This window comes from Diceros bicornis, chromosome 10 (assembly GCF_020826845.1).
Source record: "Diceros bicornis minor isolate mBicDic1 chromosome 10, mDicBic1.mat.cur, whole genome shotgun sequence".
NCBI classification, from domain to species: Eukaryota; Metazoa; Chordata; class Mammalia; order Perissodactyla; family Rhinocerotidae; genus Diceros; species Diceros bicornis.
Genome location: NC_080749.1, coordinates 52,703,974 through 52,719,364, shown reverse-complemented (window position 1 = coordinate 52,719,364; position 15,391 = coordinate 52,703,974). Strand labels below are relative to the sequence as shown.

At 38.2% G+C, this 15,391-nt stretch overlaps 1 protein-coding gene across 4 annotated transcripts in view; it reads left to right on the top strand.

Moving 5' to 3' along the window:
* METTL8 (methyltransferase 8, tRNA N3-cytidine) overlaps positions 1 to 15,391 on the top strand; it is a 117,414-nt gene that overhangs the window by 64,828 nt on the left and 37,195 nt on the right. For 3 of the 4 annotated variants that reach the window (XM_058549233.1, XM_058549236.1, XM_058549235.1), the window contains 5 exons: positions 2,309 to 2,372; positions 3,582 to 3,721; positions 7,599 to 7,705; positions 7,836 to 7,901; positions 8,877 to 11,433. In XM_058549233.1, coding sequence (XP_058405216.1) covers positions 2,309 to 2,372; positions 3,582 to 3,721; positions 7,599 to 7,705; positions 7,836 to 7,901; positions 8,877 to 9,025 — 526 coding nt within the window. In that variant the 3' untranslated portion in view covers positions 9,026 to 11,433. Of the gene's footprint in view, positions 1 to 2,308; positions 2,373 to 3,581; positions 3,722 to 7,598; positions 7,706 to 7,835; positions 7,902 to 8,876; positions 11,434 to 15,391 lie in introns of those variants that run through there. The other variant, XM_058549234.1, reaches the window with a different exon arrangement.

Below are 15,391 nucleotides of genomic sequence, written 5' to 3'. Positions count from 1 at the left end.
AGCCTTTACCTATATGAATCCTCACAACCACCTTAGATGCCGTATTTATCTCTGTTTTAAACATGAGGAAACTGAGTTACAGAGCGATTAAGTAACTATTCCAGGGTCACACAACTAAGTGGTAGAGCCCGATTCACCTTAGGCAGTCTGGTTTCAGAGCCCTCATCCTTAGCCATCATACCACATAGTGCTATACATGTCTGAGTGTTTATTGAGAACATTTCAAACACATGTGACCACCCAGCAAATTACGAGTGACAAATATCTGGATTTCATAGGAAACAATAGGAGTATATGCTACAATAAAGTCTTTATATGGGATAGCTGAGAAAAGACAAGCAGTGCAAGTTTTAACTTTGATTCAATACTGGTTAACTTTTCATAACAAAATCCTATTCATCATTCTTTAACTTGTTTGGACAGATCTTAATTTGAATGCAAATCTCTAGTGGCACAGAAAGAATGAGTTATACATGAACATAGTATTCATCAATGAGTAGCATTTAAGAGTATAATCTGAGCCTGGGTGAGATTTTGCTAAATGCATATTTGCGCTTGTCTTCCATATTTATTTAGAAGTCCTCTTTGCTTGAAATGCCTCCTGAATCAAATTAGAAGTTCTAATGATGTGCTTCAAGGCCTGCCTGTATATACTGTGACATACTGGTTTGGGCTCTCGAGATCAAGTCTGCTTCTCATCCCTGGCATGTGACTCCCACCTCTAAACCCTAATACCATTTCCCCTTTTCTCCACTTAGCAATGCCATCCTTCAAAATTCTTAAATCTTACACCTCAGGGTGCCTGCCGTATCCATACTTCTATAGAAATTGTATAAAACCAATCATGTCCCCAACTAGGCTATAAAATCTACAAGAGTCAGGACCATACTTATAATTACTGTTTAAGGACATACTGATCTCTTTCTGTGATTTAGACACAGTACTAAGCAATATGATGCAAGGATTACTTGATAACAGCATACAAGGTATGATCAGGAAGGGTACTGACCCACAATATTCAAAGTATACACATGCCGGTTAATAACCATGGTCTAGCCATTGTTACTGAGTTTCAGATAAAGGCCAAATAGACCTTGCTTAAGTTCGGTGGAGGCCAATTAAAATTAGTCAAGATTTTCATATGGGTAAACACCACCCCCCCAAAAAAAAAAATTTCCTTATTTTATTTACATTTTGTAAATAAAGCAACTGAGTCTTGGAAAAGTTAAGTCAAATTCACAGAGTTAATAAGTAGCAAATCCAGGATTTAAACACAGATCTATTTGGCTCCATAATCTGTACTCATTATTTTATTAGACAATTTCATTTGCTACTTTGTATTCTAATGCTTGGTACATATATGTGGCTCAATAAAAGTTGCACAATAACTTAAAAAGATAACTAAGAATATATTAGTGTCTTATTTTTTATTTTTTTAATTTTTTTTTAAAGATTTTATTTATTTATTTATTTTTCCCCCAAAGCCCCCGTAGATTGTTGTATGTCATAGCTGCACATCCTTCCAGTTGCTGTATGTGGGACGCGGCCCCAGCATGGCCAGGGAAGCGGTGCGTCAGTGCACGCCCGGGATCCGAACCCCGGCCGCCAGCAGCGGAGCGCGTGCACTTAACCGCCAAGCCACGGGGCTGGCCCATCTTATTCTTTTTTAGAAGTTGTATTTACATGCTGCTAAATATATATATGTATTTTATATATATATATATATATATATATATTTTTTTTTTTTTTTTCCCTGCCCCGTCAGGGCATCAGAGCCTCTGTGAGAGGCTCAGGAGCCAAACAAGTTGTAACACACAGGAAGAAGAATGAAGCACCAAGGGACACAAGGGTTTGAGGGTCCTTGGAGAAGGGTAGAACTTGGCTAAGCTAAGAGAAGCTACAGACAATGCTGGATGGAGGCAGAGAAGAAAGAATGCCTGTGAGGGGAGGGGCCAGGAGGAGGATGGAGCAATGCTGATGGATGATCTTGGATGTTTCCCATGTGAGAGTATGTTGGGATATAAGGCACGTAAGCCCAAGTAATGGAGGACCTTAAAACCAGCACAGGAATTTGAAAGTTACCCTGTAATTAATAAGTGTTTGAGATACTGCTGGTTCAGAAACAACATGAAGACACCCATACAGCACTATAGAGAACAGTACCTAAAAAGAAGAAACAACAAGCAAAGTGTCATGCAAAATTCTATTAAAGAAATACTTCTTAACAAGTTCAAACTTACAGTTTCTTTTCTTCTGTAGTCTGAACATATCTGGACTCGAGATTGAAATATTGCTTCCATTTTCATAGGAATGCTCCAGAGTCCTTTCTGTATTGTTGTGATTTTGCTTCTGGAGCTGTGGAGCTTGTAAAGGTATGCCTTATATTTTCTTTGAAGAGAGCCATATAAGAATCTAATTTGTGTGCTGTTGAAGTGATTTTTTTGAAATATTTCTGTATCAGATGTTATCTGTGACCATTTTAACTGAGCTTTTAGTTTTTCTGAGAATCATATCATCAACTGATGCCTAAGATATTACCCTAAAACAATAAAACTTATTATGAATTTAACATGGAGTTCAAGGGACTGGTACACCTAGAGAGATCAACAACTCCTGCAAGGTGATATTCATATTTATGTCCCTAGGTGCTCATTAAATTAATAATTTTGAAAAAAAAGTCTGAAAAGGCATATATTACAAATCTAAAATGTCCTAAACTGTAAGGAAAATAGTGGGGAACCTGGACTTGTTTGACAAATCCTCGAATGCTAGTGAGCATTACCTTAGCAAGAAGAGGTAATTTTAGGAAACGGGAAAAGAAAGGAAATTCCAGTAACAAAAAGGTATAGTAAACACATGAAACAAAACTTCTGATAATAAGAGTTATAGTTATTCATTGTAGCAATTTTCTAAAATACTGAAAAGCCTAAAGGGGAAGACAAAATTCACCCATAATCATACTTCCTAGAGTCCTAGGGTGAATCAATATTGATATTTTGGTATATATCCTTCTAGTGTTGTTTTTGTAGGTGAATTGTGTGTGTATATGTATATACTCTAATGCAATTTTTTAAAATAATGGCTTTATTGAGATATAGTTCACATACCATAAAATTCACCATTTTAAAGTATACAATTCAGTGATTTTTTAGTATGCAGATTTGTACAGCCATCACCATTATCTAATGTTATGTAGTATAGGATATTTATCTTTTAAGCCAGAGGAGGCCTGGAACAAGCAGTGGGAAAGAGAACTTAGGACCATCTCAGTGCATCTGAAATAACATTGGGTAGGCTTCTAGCCACGCTGCCTACTGACTCATAAAGACTGCCCTACTCCACTTTTAAAATTAAAGAGGAATTCCAAAGAATATTTGTTATCAAGTCCAAATGCTACACTTAATTTTTTATGGCAGCTTGAAATAAGCTAGCAGAATGCAGAATCAGAAATAAAGTGCATTCAAATTTATAGAGAAAAGGCGCTTGGGAGAAGTAAAAAATTTGACCTTTTTATTTTAAGAAAAATACTAAAAGTCTACTAACTACTTTTTTTTTTCCTTTTTATTCCCTTATCATGACAGTCGCACTCGTCCTACAGAGCAGCCCAGTGTTGTGCCTTTGTTCATGACGTTTGCGATGATGGCTCACCGTACCCTTTTCCAGATGGGCTCCTGGATGTCATTCTCCTTGTCTTTGTGCTCTCTTCTATTCATCCTGACAGGTAAATGAAGATGAAAGGGCAAAGCAAGTGTGTAAAGCCCCTTCATCAATAGTGGTTTTCAGAACTATCAAAGCAAAAATTACAATTCTCGAGTTTATTTGGTGAACTACGTTATGTATAATATGCAGTCTTTTCATTGCAGTTTTTCCTTTCTTCAGACTTTTAGAAAGAAACTGGTCAAACTACTTCATTAGTGAGCTTTCTGTCACTGTCAGAATGAAGTAAGCATATTCTGGCAAGACACATACCTATTAAAAGTGACAATGCTTCAAGGAAATTACAAATTCAGAGCAGCCTAATAGACTCCCAAGAGGGAAATTGTACTTGGTGATCAGAAACAAACATCTTTGATTTAGCATCTTATTGAACGTTCGTGAAGAGGTGGGCGCTAAATCTGTTTGGCTTCACACAGGTCTGTCGATGGGCTTGAAAAAATTTGTTTTAAAGAAGCCCACTAAGGAATTAAGGGTTATCAAGATTTGTCAGTTTAACCTTGGACATTTATAATATAAGTTGGCCTAGTACCATCATTTAAATATTTATGAGTTAAATTTTTTTGTTCACACAATGTTTTGAAACAATAAACATAGCTTTTCTCCAGAGAGGAAGCATAAAGAGATATTACTAGCAATTAAAATGATCACTTTTATTAGAATTTTGCCACCTCCTGTGTATTAAGGCACATGTGTGGTAAGTGTCAGGGGTTGTGCCTTTGTAAGTTTCTAAAAATTGAGTTTTCTCCTGTGGTAGTAGATTCAGCCCGGGAAAGATCCTCTGGTAGTAGATACAGACTTGACATCAACCACTTTTTGATGAGTGTGACCCTTTCCCAAAGAAACTGAGTTACCATGTGCTTCTTTCTTTGCAATTACAAGGTCACTAGGACTCTTTACAGTCCTTTTACTTCTCATTCCAAGATGAGCATTTTGATTACTTGTGGAAAAACAAATTAGATTTCCAAATAAATCTGAATGAAAGAGATATTTGCAGCTGGTGAGATATATCAGGTTCCATGAAGCTACTTTTTCCTCCCAGTTTCTATAACCTATTTCTTTCTGCTAATTTGTTTAGACTATTAGCATTATTCAGGTACTGGTAGAAAGATGTCATCTATGTATTTTGTTTCATGGTTAAAAGGATGGAGTAGGTGGATAGAGAACAAGATTTTCTATATGACACCCATAACAGGAAATGTTTAAATTCCAAATAAGACCACAAAGAGAGTATTTGAAATTAGTTTAGATAGTGTATTTTCTCATGATTTGAATTGAATGTTAAAGAGAAGGGGAAGCAGATGTCTTGGAAAGATTCGTTTATAGTACAGTATGTTCATTCTTTTTATTTATTATAAGATAAATTCAGATGTATCATGTCATTAGCCACTTTCTCACCTACATAGAAGTGATCTGAAAATAAGGTGAATGAGTGGAAGGAGAGCAATAGTAAGCGAAAAGGCAAGGCAGTATCTTTGGGATCATTTAGGACTGTGGTAGTAGATTCAGCCCCAGGAAAGTTCTAGAAAAGTGGCTTGCCAGCTTGGAAAATCCATGCACAGATGAATGGCAAGCAGTTCAGCTAGACCCTGTGTCTGGGGGGCATCCCAGCTTAAATGGGAATAAACCATAGGAGACTACAAAAGAAGAGCTGGCTGTCCTTCTTATCATTGAAATAAAAGAAAGTATAATATGTTTCCCAAAGATCCAAGCATAGACCAGGCAGCCAATAAATACTCAATTTTTAATCTCTTCTTTTCCTTCTCCTCTCCCTTCATCCAGAGATAGGTAGGGATAGAAGAGTTGGCCCAAGTCAGATAAAAAAAGAAAAGGAGCTTTCTCCCATTCTTGTCCATCTCACCCCCAGCCCACTCCCATCTGCAGTTTTTAGGAACTAGCTCTGGAATTGCATTATGAGCCAAGATGGGTGATCAGGAAAAGCAGCTCCCCACCCCTTGGCTTTACCCAGAACCCCAGACGTTAAAGGATAATTGGGAGGAAAGGATTTGCAGAAGGAGGTGGCTGCATTTTGAAGTATTTGACTCTTTGTTTTTCTGCATTTTCGTTTCATGCTTGTTTTACTAATAATTGCAGAAATAGATTTTTCTCTGTACATACAGCATTTATCCTGAAAGTGAACATTGTAAGGTTTAGATATGGTTTTCTTTAATTGCCAAAGCCTAAGGATATAAGCACTGTGTGAAAATAACCTGTGATAAAATAAACAAGAAAAAATACTTTTCTTTTTCCGTCTCATGAACTTATGTTTCAGTTTTTTAAAAGAGCTTTTTATCTAATTGTGCCACCTCTTTCTGTCATATTTCTCTTTTGTTTTGATAGTTACTTTCATTTTCTCACTACTTCCTTCCTTCATAACCTGACATGATCTTTCACCACATTATTCCACTGAACAGTGCTTTAATTGGAAGGAATTTACAGATTTATCTGACCCAGACACCTCATTTTTAAAATAAGGAAAGCTCAGAAGCTTTAAGTAGTGTGGATAAAGCAGAGATGGCAAGGACTTAGCACACAAACTGCTGTTGACCATTCTCTGCCCAGGACAGACATTGATAACTGATGTCGTACTCTGTCATTCCCAATGAGTGTTGCGAGTCCTTCTCAATAGAGCTTTCTAGGCAGCCAGTGTCAGTCACTTGGTGTTGATATGAGATCTGAAATCTTTGCCATCTCTGGCCCATAATCACACATAAGGCCATGAACACTTACCCAAAAACATTAAAGCCAGAGCAGTCACAAGGGGTCATATTTGATTGGGAGCCAGATGAGTAGAATAAACAGTAAAAGAAAGAAAGTAAAAGCTTCCCAGTATTGAGCTAGGGCTTGGAGTGTGAATAGAATTTAAATAGGCAGAGAATAAGGAGGAGAAACTTGTTTTAGGGGAAACCACGTGAGCAAATGCGTGGACTGCTCGGAGCCAAGCATGTCAGAGTTTGGCTAGAGGAAACGCTTCAGATTAGGAAGTGATGGGAAAGATGTTGGAAAGATTAATTGAGGCCAGTCGTAGGCAATCTTAAGGGCTCAGCTAAAGAAATTAAGATTTTTATCCTATGGGTTAAAATCATGAAAATTTTTGAGCAAAGGGATTATTTGACAAAACCATTTTAAGCAGAATAATTCATCGATAATATGCAGGAAAGATTGACAGGGAGAATAATAAAGCATGTTAGGAAGCTGTTCTGTTTCCAGGCCTGAGGAAGTACGCGTTTGTACGAAGGGAGTACCAATGGGAGACAAAAGAGAGGGAAAATATCAAAGATGTCATTAAAAAAAAAAAAAAAAAAACCTACAGAATTTGATGACCAAATGGTTGTAGAGACGATAGTGGAAGAAGAGAAAAATAAAAGGAGTCAAAGATTTCTCTGAGGTGTTACACTTTGGTGAATGATGATGCCTTTGAACTAAATAAAGAAGTCAGGAAGAAAAAGAGCTAGTTTTGGAGGAAAGGTGATCCCTGTTTAGATATGTACAATTTGGGATGGCTTTGGCATATTTTTTATCTTGCAAGGAAAATGAAACGACCTCAGTTTTTTCTGCCTTGGAACTACCTTAATTTGCTAGCAATATCTGGAAATGTCTGTGTGCTTTTTTAGTTCAGCTTCAACATCATACATCAAGCTCTGTGAAGTTACCACTCTGGTCATTTGGGTGATTTCTTGATCTTCTAGGCTTTTTGAATCTGATTATTTAGCAAGTTGGTGTCTTATTTTCTTTCTATACAAAATATTTTTGTTTTTGTTGCCCATATGTATATGGTTTAGATTTCTTTGGCCTATCGAGCTTTGCTTATTTTATCTTTAAGACGGTTAAATGTGGCATATAGAACAAGACTTCCACAAAGTTATCTTGCTTTGTTTTCAAAGGATGCAAGGTGTTGTAAACCGACTGTCCAAGTTACTGAAACCTGGGGGAATGCTGTTGTTTCGGGACTATGGAAGATATGATAAGACTCAGCTTCGTTTTAAAAGGGGTAATAGTATATTCGGTTTGGAGTTATTTTCATGTGTTTTAAAGAATGCTTTGTTTATACTGCATGTCAAGTTTTTTTGTTGTTTTTAAGGAATACAAAGTTTCTCTTATCACAACTATTTTTTTTTTAGGGCAGTGTTTATCTGAAAATTTTTATGTTCGTGGAGATGGTACCAGAGTATATTTCTTTACAAAAGGTATGCTTATCTATAAGGGGAAATAATTAGCTGTAAAAACTCTCTTTGGTTATTATTTGCAGGAAGAAACTCAAAAGCCCTAGAAATGAGGCTTCAATAGTTGATTAAACATTGGATGTCTTCATACTTTGGTGACTGTAACTGTTCTGTGTAAAAGCTTGAAAATGGCTTTTTTGCCTTTTAATCTTTTTCCTGTTGAAACTGCTTTAAAGAATCACTTGTTTCGAGGTGGCACAGTGGCGCAGCAGTTAACTGCGTGCACTCCACTTTGGCGGCCTGGGATTCGCAGGTTCGGATCCTGGGTGCAGACCAGTGCACCACTTGTCAAGTCATGCTGTGGCAGTGTCCCATATAAAGTAGAGGAAGATGGGCACGAATGTTAGCTCAGGGCTGATCTTCCTCGCCAAAAAAAACAATCACTTGTTTCATCCTCATACCCAAATGAAGGTGTAGTCTGTTCCATTTTGGAGGTAGTTAGCCTAGTACCTCCAAAAAAATTGGTGATATGCCACAGCCAAAGGAAGGTATTTGATTTTAAGAGTCCATAGAAAATTACTTATCTCTTATCAGTTTCTCGTTTTAAAAAAGCATTTAAAATGAATCCTGCATTCAAGGACTTTCCCCAAACTTAGGTGAGTACTTTTATAACGTGCCATTTGGGGTCTCTGCAAACCCACAAAAACTCAAACAGGGGGCACCTTTCAAAATATTGAAAGCTGCAACCAATAGTGTTGTATATCTGTTTATGCCTGCTGTGTTAAACTGTTTATACTTGGTGTATTTATGTGAAGTAGAAGAAACCCACTTGGTTTCACAGGTTTCCTTCACCACTTTGTACTAGAGGTGTTTCTTCATATAAATAAAATTTAGATGGCCCATCATTCCATTAATGTTCCATTGTTCCTGACTGCCCCCCCTTCCTCTTCCCCCACCCAGTCACATATCATACATTTGACTATCATGTTTGTCTCACAGGGGAAATCCACAGTATGTTCTGCAAGGCTGGATTAGACGAGAAGCAAAATCTGGTTGATCGTCGCTTACAAGTTAATAGAAAAAAACAGGTGAAAATGCACCGAGTGTGGGTTCAAGGCAAATTCCAGAAACCACTACATTTCACTTGACTCAAAAAAGCTCTAAATTGGTATTTTCACTCCTTTCTCACGGCTGAATTATGTACCATGTTAAGGTACAAACCAGAGGATTAAACTATTCCGAGACTTCTGTAAATCTTTCATTTTTGAGAAGACAATCAGAAGAAGAGAATTTGTATATCCTGATGTTTATCATGGGTGAGCTCTTTGTGCATTTTAAGCACATGTAAGTGATTTGGAAGAGTGCACCATATTGTGTGTTTTCAAAACTTAATATGCTCAAGCTTGTTTGGGTTAATTACCTCTAACCATTTTGTTTGTTCTTTGAATTTTATAAGCATTCAATTAAATTACGGATATAAGTCAGATGATTCTGAGAAACCATAACCTGTCATTTTTTAGAAGTGGAAAAAATCGTCTGCTTTATTTATACGTTAGTCGAACACGGTTGAACTCTCCTCCATTATTATCTGATAGCAGAGAGGCAACTCCCCTGGTTTCTGAGGAAAATCATAAGACCAAGAAGGTGTATTGTTTTTTGTTTTGTTGTTGTCTGTTTGCCCCAAGACTTTTTTTTTTTTAATTTAGAGACTAATGTCTAAAATAGGATTTTAGTTTCTCTTTCCTTTCCTAAAATTGGGGAAGTATGACCCATGCTAACATTATTTTTAGGCTATTCTTGGGTGTACAAGTTGTTGTAAGTTCTCTATAAGACTACTGTTATAGCCAAGAAAACTTAAATTTTATCAATTAAAAATGTATTTACCACCTTGCCTCAAAAAGGAATATAAGTTGGCTTGCAAATTGCACTTTGTAAAAATGGAGTTTCTGAGATTGGTCTTTCATTCATTATACAGTATTTACTGAGTATTTACATTGTGCTGAATTATGTGGAATAATACAATAAATAAAGACCCAGCCCTGTCTTCGGAGAGCATAAATAGGATCTAGCTGCCAAAGCAAAATGTGCATATCCCAAGCCTCTAAATCATGATCTAAGATAAAGTATGAGCAAGTACTCAAATAAGGAGCTTATCTAGTAGATTTTGATTATGACCCATGGAAATCTTGAGAGGACCACCAGTGGAATAATTTAGTTCCAACTGTTTTTCCTTTTTGAATTCACTTAAAATTCATTTTCCTGGAAGACTGTGATTGGTCCAGTTTAGGTCATGGATTCATCTCTTGACAGGCTGGGTCAGGGCAGCTTAACTGATGGCGCCACAAGAATTTATGGAATGGAGGAAGGTTCCTCAGAGGAAAATCAAGACACTGTTATCAAAAAAAGAGGGGAGGGATGCTGCCCAGTCACAAACAATGCATCACGTAGTGGTGGTAGCAGTAGTAATAGTGGTTCCAAAGAGAGAGAAAGATCAGCTGTGGGAAGGAAGGGGGAAGAATCAGGAGGTGGGTCCCAGGGTAATCCTTGAACATACCGTCTCAGAAGATGGTGAGAAGACAAGTCTGTTTAGTGTGGGACATTCATGATTCAGAATAGTGGAGAAAAGGTGGGGAGGAGGTCAGCTTACAGAGCTTTGAAGAGGGGGCACATTGGGTTCTAGTCTCTGGTCTGGAGCCATCTGAGGTTTGTTGTTTCTGTTTTATCCTAGCTGTTATGGCATATTATAAATGTATTTAGAGAGACTGATTGAGGAGTCATATATAGAATGGAATGAAGTGAGGTCAGAGGTCGGAGTAAGGTTTTTGCACACACTTGCCTTGGTAGCAAGTCCCCAGAAGTACAATATCAAGGTTTCTGTTTAAAAATGCATCAGTCAGTAAATGTAAAAGTTAAAATTTGCCTGAGACTCTGAACTCAGTTGTATTTCATAATTAAAGTGTACGTTTAAAAGCCAAACTAGTAATGAAAGTATTACATACAAGGGCGGTTAGTTAAGTTAATGTTGCTATGGGAACCCCAGCAGATCTCCTTGTGTCTCAATTTAAAAATCATGGCCCAAGGTGGTTTTAAAAACAACAGAAGGTAAAATTATTCTCACATTCTCACACATGTAAATTGTACTGTCTCCCTCAGTCCTAAATAGCAGATTCAAGCCAGCCTCTTGACTGGCATGGTAAAATTCAGCCTCGTGTCTTTCTATAATGTTTTACAGCATGTAGTTAACCTTTAGAAACTTCAAAAATACATCAACCAAATTTGGATGTGAGACACAAACTGGGCTCTTTGGGTCTCTGTCTAGCATAGATCTCCTGTTCCACATGTCTGCTCAGTAGGGACGTTTCTACCACTGTCTTCTGCTTGTTTGGTCAGTCTTTCTCTGGCTTAGCCTGCCTGAATCAACCCCCTACTTAGAGGTTACTGCTAGACTTGGCAGAGGAAAAAAAAGAAGAAAGACCTGATTTGGAATATTCCCTATAGATATTAAGAAATCATGAAGTATTGCAAATGTATCTGCTTGGGTATTAGGTTAAAATATTTGATATTTTATTGTATTCATTAGATATGAAATTCTAATTTTCCCCTCATATCCATAAAGCCAGGACGAGTTAGTTAGGCAGAGTTTGATATTTAAAAATTCATCTTCTGAGGGAGCTGAATTTCAAAAGGACCATTTTCTTTCTAACAGAAAAAGATATGTTTCTTCACCTTCTTACCATACAGAAACAATGAAATATGCTATGTTAAAAATGCACCCTCAATTTTTCTTCCTTTCTAAAAATTCACTTTTGAGCATTTTCCAAAGGTAAAAATTCTCACACACGTGGAGAACTCTTCCAGAAGGTTGTGAGAAAGCCAAGGTAACAGTGTCTATTGTTAAAAGTTTTGCGTTCAGTATGACACATTTGTGGTATTGAAACACCCAGTTAATGTTGACTTCTGAGAACTTATTTGCTTTGCTTATCTCAGTTTCATATGCTTTGTCTCTAAATTATGAACACACTGAGGTTTCTACCATTATGCAATCTAAATCGTTGCTATACTCTAGTTTGTACGTGAAAATTCACCCATATGCAAAGAGCCGCCATTTAGACTGTTAAACTTCTGGTAACTTAAATTCTTGCCGCACAACTCCTATGCTGTATTCCTATGGTTTTTCAGCTCATCAAAGCCAAGTTCTGAAGCCTGAATATATCACCCATTGTTACTTCTAATTGGTTTTAATGTTTCTTATGCTCCTCCCAAGTGTGGATAACTTCACATTTGCATCACTGATAGACCTCTTTCAGAACTTCTGCTCCTTCTGCTTCCTGCTTCTATTAGTCATCGGTAGGCGACATGTTGGCATGGGTATTTTTCCCCGCTTGTGAAAGTGCATTGTAAATTCTAAAGCACTGAATATATGTGAGGTGTTGTTATTAATAAGCATTTACAGTCTACAAGGCAGCATACAGAGTACTCCAGCAACAGAAACTTTCTTAATGGTTTTATGAGACCTTGTGAGAAAGACAGTAAGATGCCGCGGACAAGTATTGCCTCAGAGTCAGACAGGAAACATGGGTCCTAGTTCCTTTTGAACTGCTTAGCTACTTTTGTGTGTGTGTGTGTGTGTGTGTGTGAGGAGATCAGCCCTGTGCTAACATCTGCCAATCCTCCTCTTTTTTTTTTTTTTTTTTGCTGAGGAAGACTGGCCCTGGGCTAACATCCGTGCCCATCTTCCTCCACTTTATATGGGACGCCGCCACAGCATGGCCTGCCAAGCAGTGTGTCAGTGCCCGCCCGGGATCCGAACCGGCAAACCCTGGGCCACCGCAGCGGAGCGTGCGCACTTAACCGCTTGCGCCACCGGGCCGGCCCCTAGCTACTCTTAATTTAGCTCTGAGTGCTAAATCTTTTATATACTACGTTATTTGTTCATTTAATCCTCAATCTCCTATGAATTAGTTTTTATTATAACCACTTAGCAGATAAGAGTGGGGCTCCAAGATATGGGGAAGCTTGCCCAGGATATCACTGCTAATTCGTGGCAGAACCACAGTTTGGACCCAGAACTGTCTGATTCCAAAACTTCTACTCTCATCAGTGCACTTTTAGTTGATAGGCTCAAGTGCTGCTCAGAAAGCTTCTGGAGAAGAAAAAGAGCTCCTGAATCAAGCGGAGAATTATAGCAATGGGTGGGAATTTGGATCAGATGATCTTCAAGGTGATGACAGCTCATTCTAGATCCAGTGATTCTATGAAGTTAAGGAGGTTGCACTTGTCCACAGTTACAAACTGGGAAGGAAGGGAAGGAAAGGAACCGAGAGGAATGACAACGCAAAAGCTTTCAATCAGTTCTTTTTAGCATTCTGTGTATGTTTACTTCTGCTCCTGCCCCACCCGCTTCGGGCCTCAGTCTTCCACTCGGCTTCCCTCCAAGCAAGCAGAGCACCCATCACTTTCATATCCCTCTCTTAAGGAAAAAAAATCAGTCTGTACTGCAACAGGGAAAAAAAGCCCTTAAAATGTCTTCAAGGGATTCAGCCCTAGCATAATCTAAATATGTGAATTCAGGGAGTGTCGACAGTAAAACATGAGTGAAAACATCTTTATTTAAAACATTGTATGTACATTAATGCCACATTAATGCCAATTCAAGCATGAAATGTTGAGCATTTCTTGGAATATGGTTTGGGATTTGAGAGGCACAAAGGTACCTGCAAGATGGCTTTGGTGTAGTTATAAAATAGGAGTAAAATAACAGTTGCATCTTCATTTGTAATGAATCCATATTGTGGCCTCAAAGCTACAGAGGAGAGTGGATGCCAAAATCTGTCTTTCATTAACATATGCCTTAAATGACAGGGAAGAGGTGTTGAAGACAAAATTACTTTTTCCTCCGAGTATGAATCAGCAACATGCACTAACAAGCACGTAAGAATAGTTCTGCCTATGAGTGCCTATAGAGGTAAGAAAAACAGCATCAGACTGAAAATGCAAGTGCACCTGCAGGGGAGGCCCAGGAGGCTCAGAGCACAGCTCCCATGAGCACCATCCTGAAGTGTCTCAGAGCACAGTAACCCCAACTCTGGCAAGCTGGGTTGGCATGAGATGGATGGAGCACATTAAAACCTCCAGATGGTCAAAGATAGCCCACCCTCAACTGCCCCTGGAGCCCGTCAAAGGCAAGCTACAAGGCAGTGCTACTTGTCCAAGAGTTTAAAACAGCTGCTTTGGATTCTACGGTGCATGTGGTTTCACAGCCACTTAACCTTTACTAAGGAACAGCTAGAGGCAGGTGAATGAATAATTCATTATTCGTTCATATACGCGTTAACATTACATAAGGAGAAAAGATCAATACTTTAGGAGCATATGGACTTCAAATAGTCACAAATAGTGTCCAGTTAGCTGTGTCCTTGGCATCCTAGTGATTTGCGTCTTTATCTTTGATTTTCTCCAGCAGATAGGCACTAAGTGCCTGGGCCCCAGATGTTACCTACCAAATTAAGTGAGCCATTGATTGCCTCCTAAAAAGCCCCGAGCATCATCTCTCCTACTTGGGCTTATGGGGTTTGAACCAGGAAAACTATGAGTTTTGTTATGTGTATACAAATTCTTTGGCAGTGTTTTCAACTCATTGCTCCTTTATGTGACATTTCCTAGTTCATTGCAGAAAAAGCAGAAATTAGTTTTTTTCTCAATTTATCTTCATATATCGATTATTGATTGTTTCAGAAAACATTGGGGAATGGCCCTTCAGGTCTTTAGCCTTTTTCACTGGGGAAAAAGCACTAAAATTGTGTGACTTCCTAAAATTAATGATGAGATGTCGTTGAGTCACTTGCTGTGTCATTAGATTTTTTTTTTGTTTAATGCTGTGTTAACACAAGCAACACTACACAATTGCTGCCTCATTTCTCTCACCTCCTGCCTCCCGAGAGTAACTTATCTTTCTCCTGAGGCTGTCCTGCTGAAGAGAATGTTTGGCATAAAGAATATGATAGCTCTCCATACGTCTTTAGTTACCCCACTCCCTCAGGTGAGCTGAGACAGCATCCCCTCAAGCAGCATTTGGAACTCACACTGAAAATCACCTGGAAGAGAATGGCTGAAATTGCCAGTGTCACAGGCGACATTGAAGCAAGGAAATTTCTGTCTCCAAGAATAATTGTGTTTCTCATTGCTCATACTTCTTCCTTCACAGCCCTCATTTATTTTAATGTATATATTCCACTTTGACTCTCTAGAAGATATTTTTAAGGTTTTTTAAAAGTCCAAATGAGAGATGAAATTCAGGATCCAGAAAAGTATTTATTCTATTTATCCTTTCTGTGAATGTATTCTTAATCAGCCAGTCTTTCTGAGCATCTCTTCATTTGCATCTTTGTTTCCTAATAGAACACTTGGGCTCTGGAGATTAGTGAGACAAAGCCTCATTATAACCATCCTTGTTTTACTCCCATTTCTTATATGCTTTCTCTTGCTAACTCACTCTCCAGGTGCTTCTTTCTCTT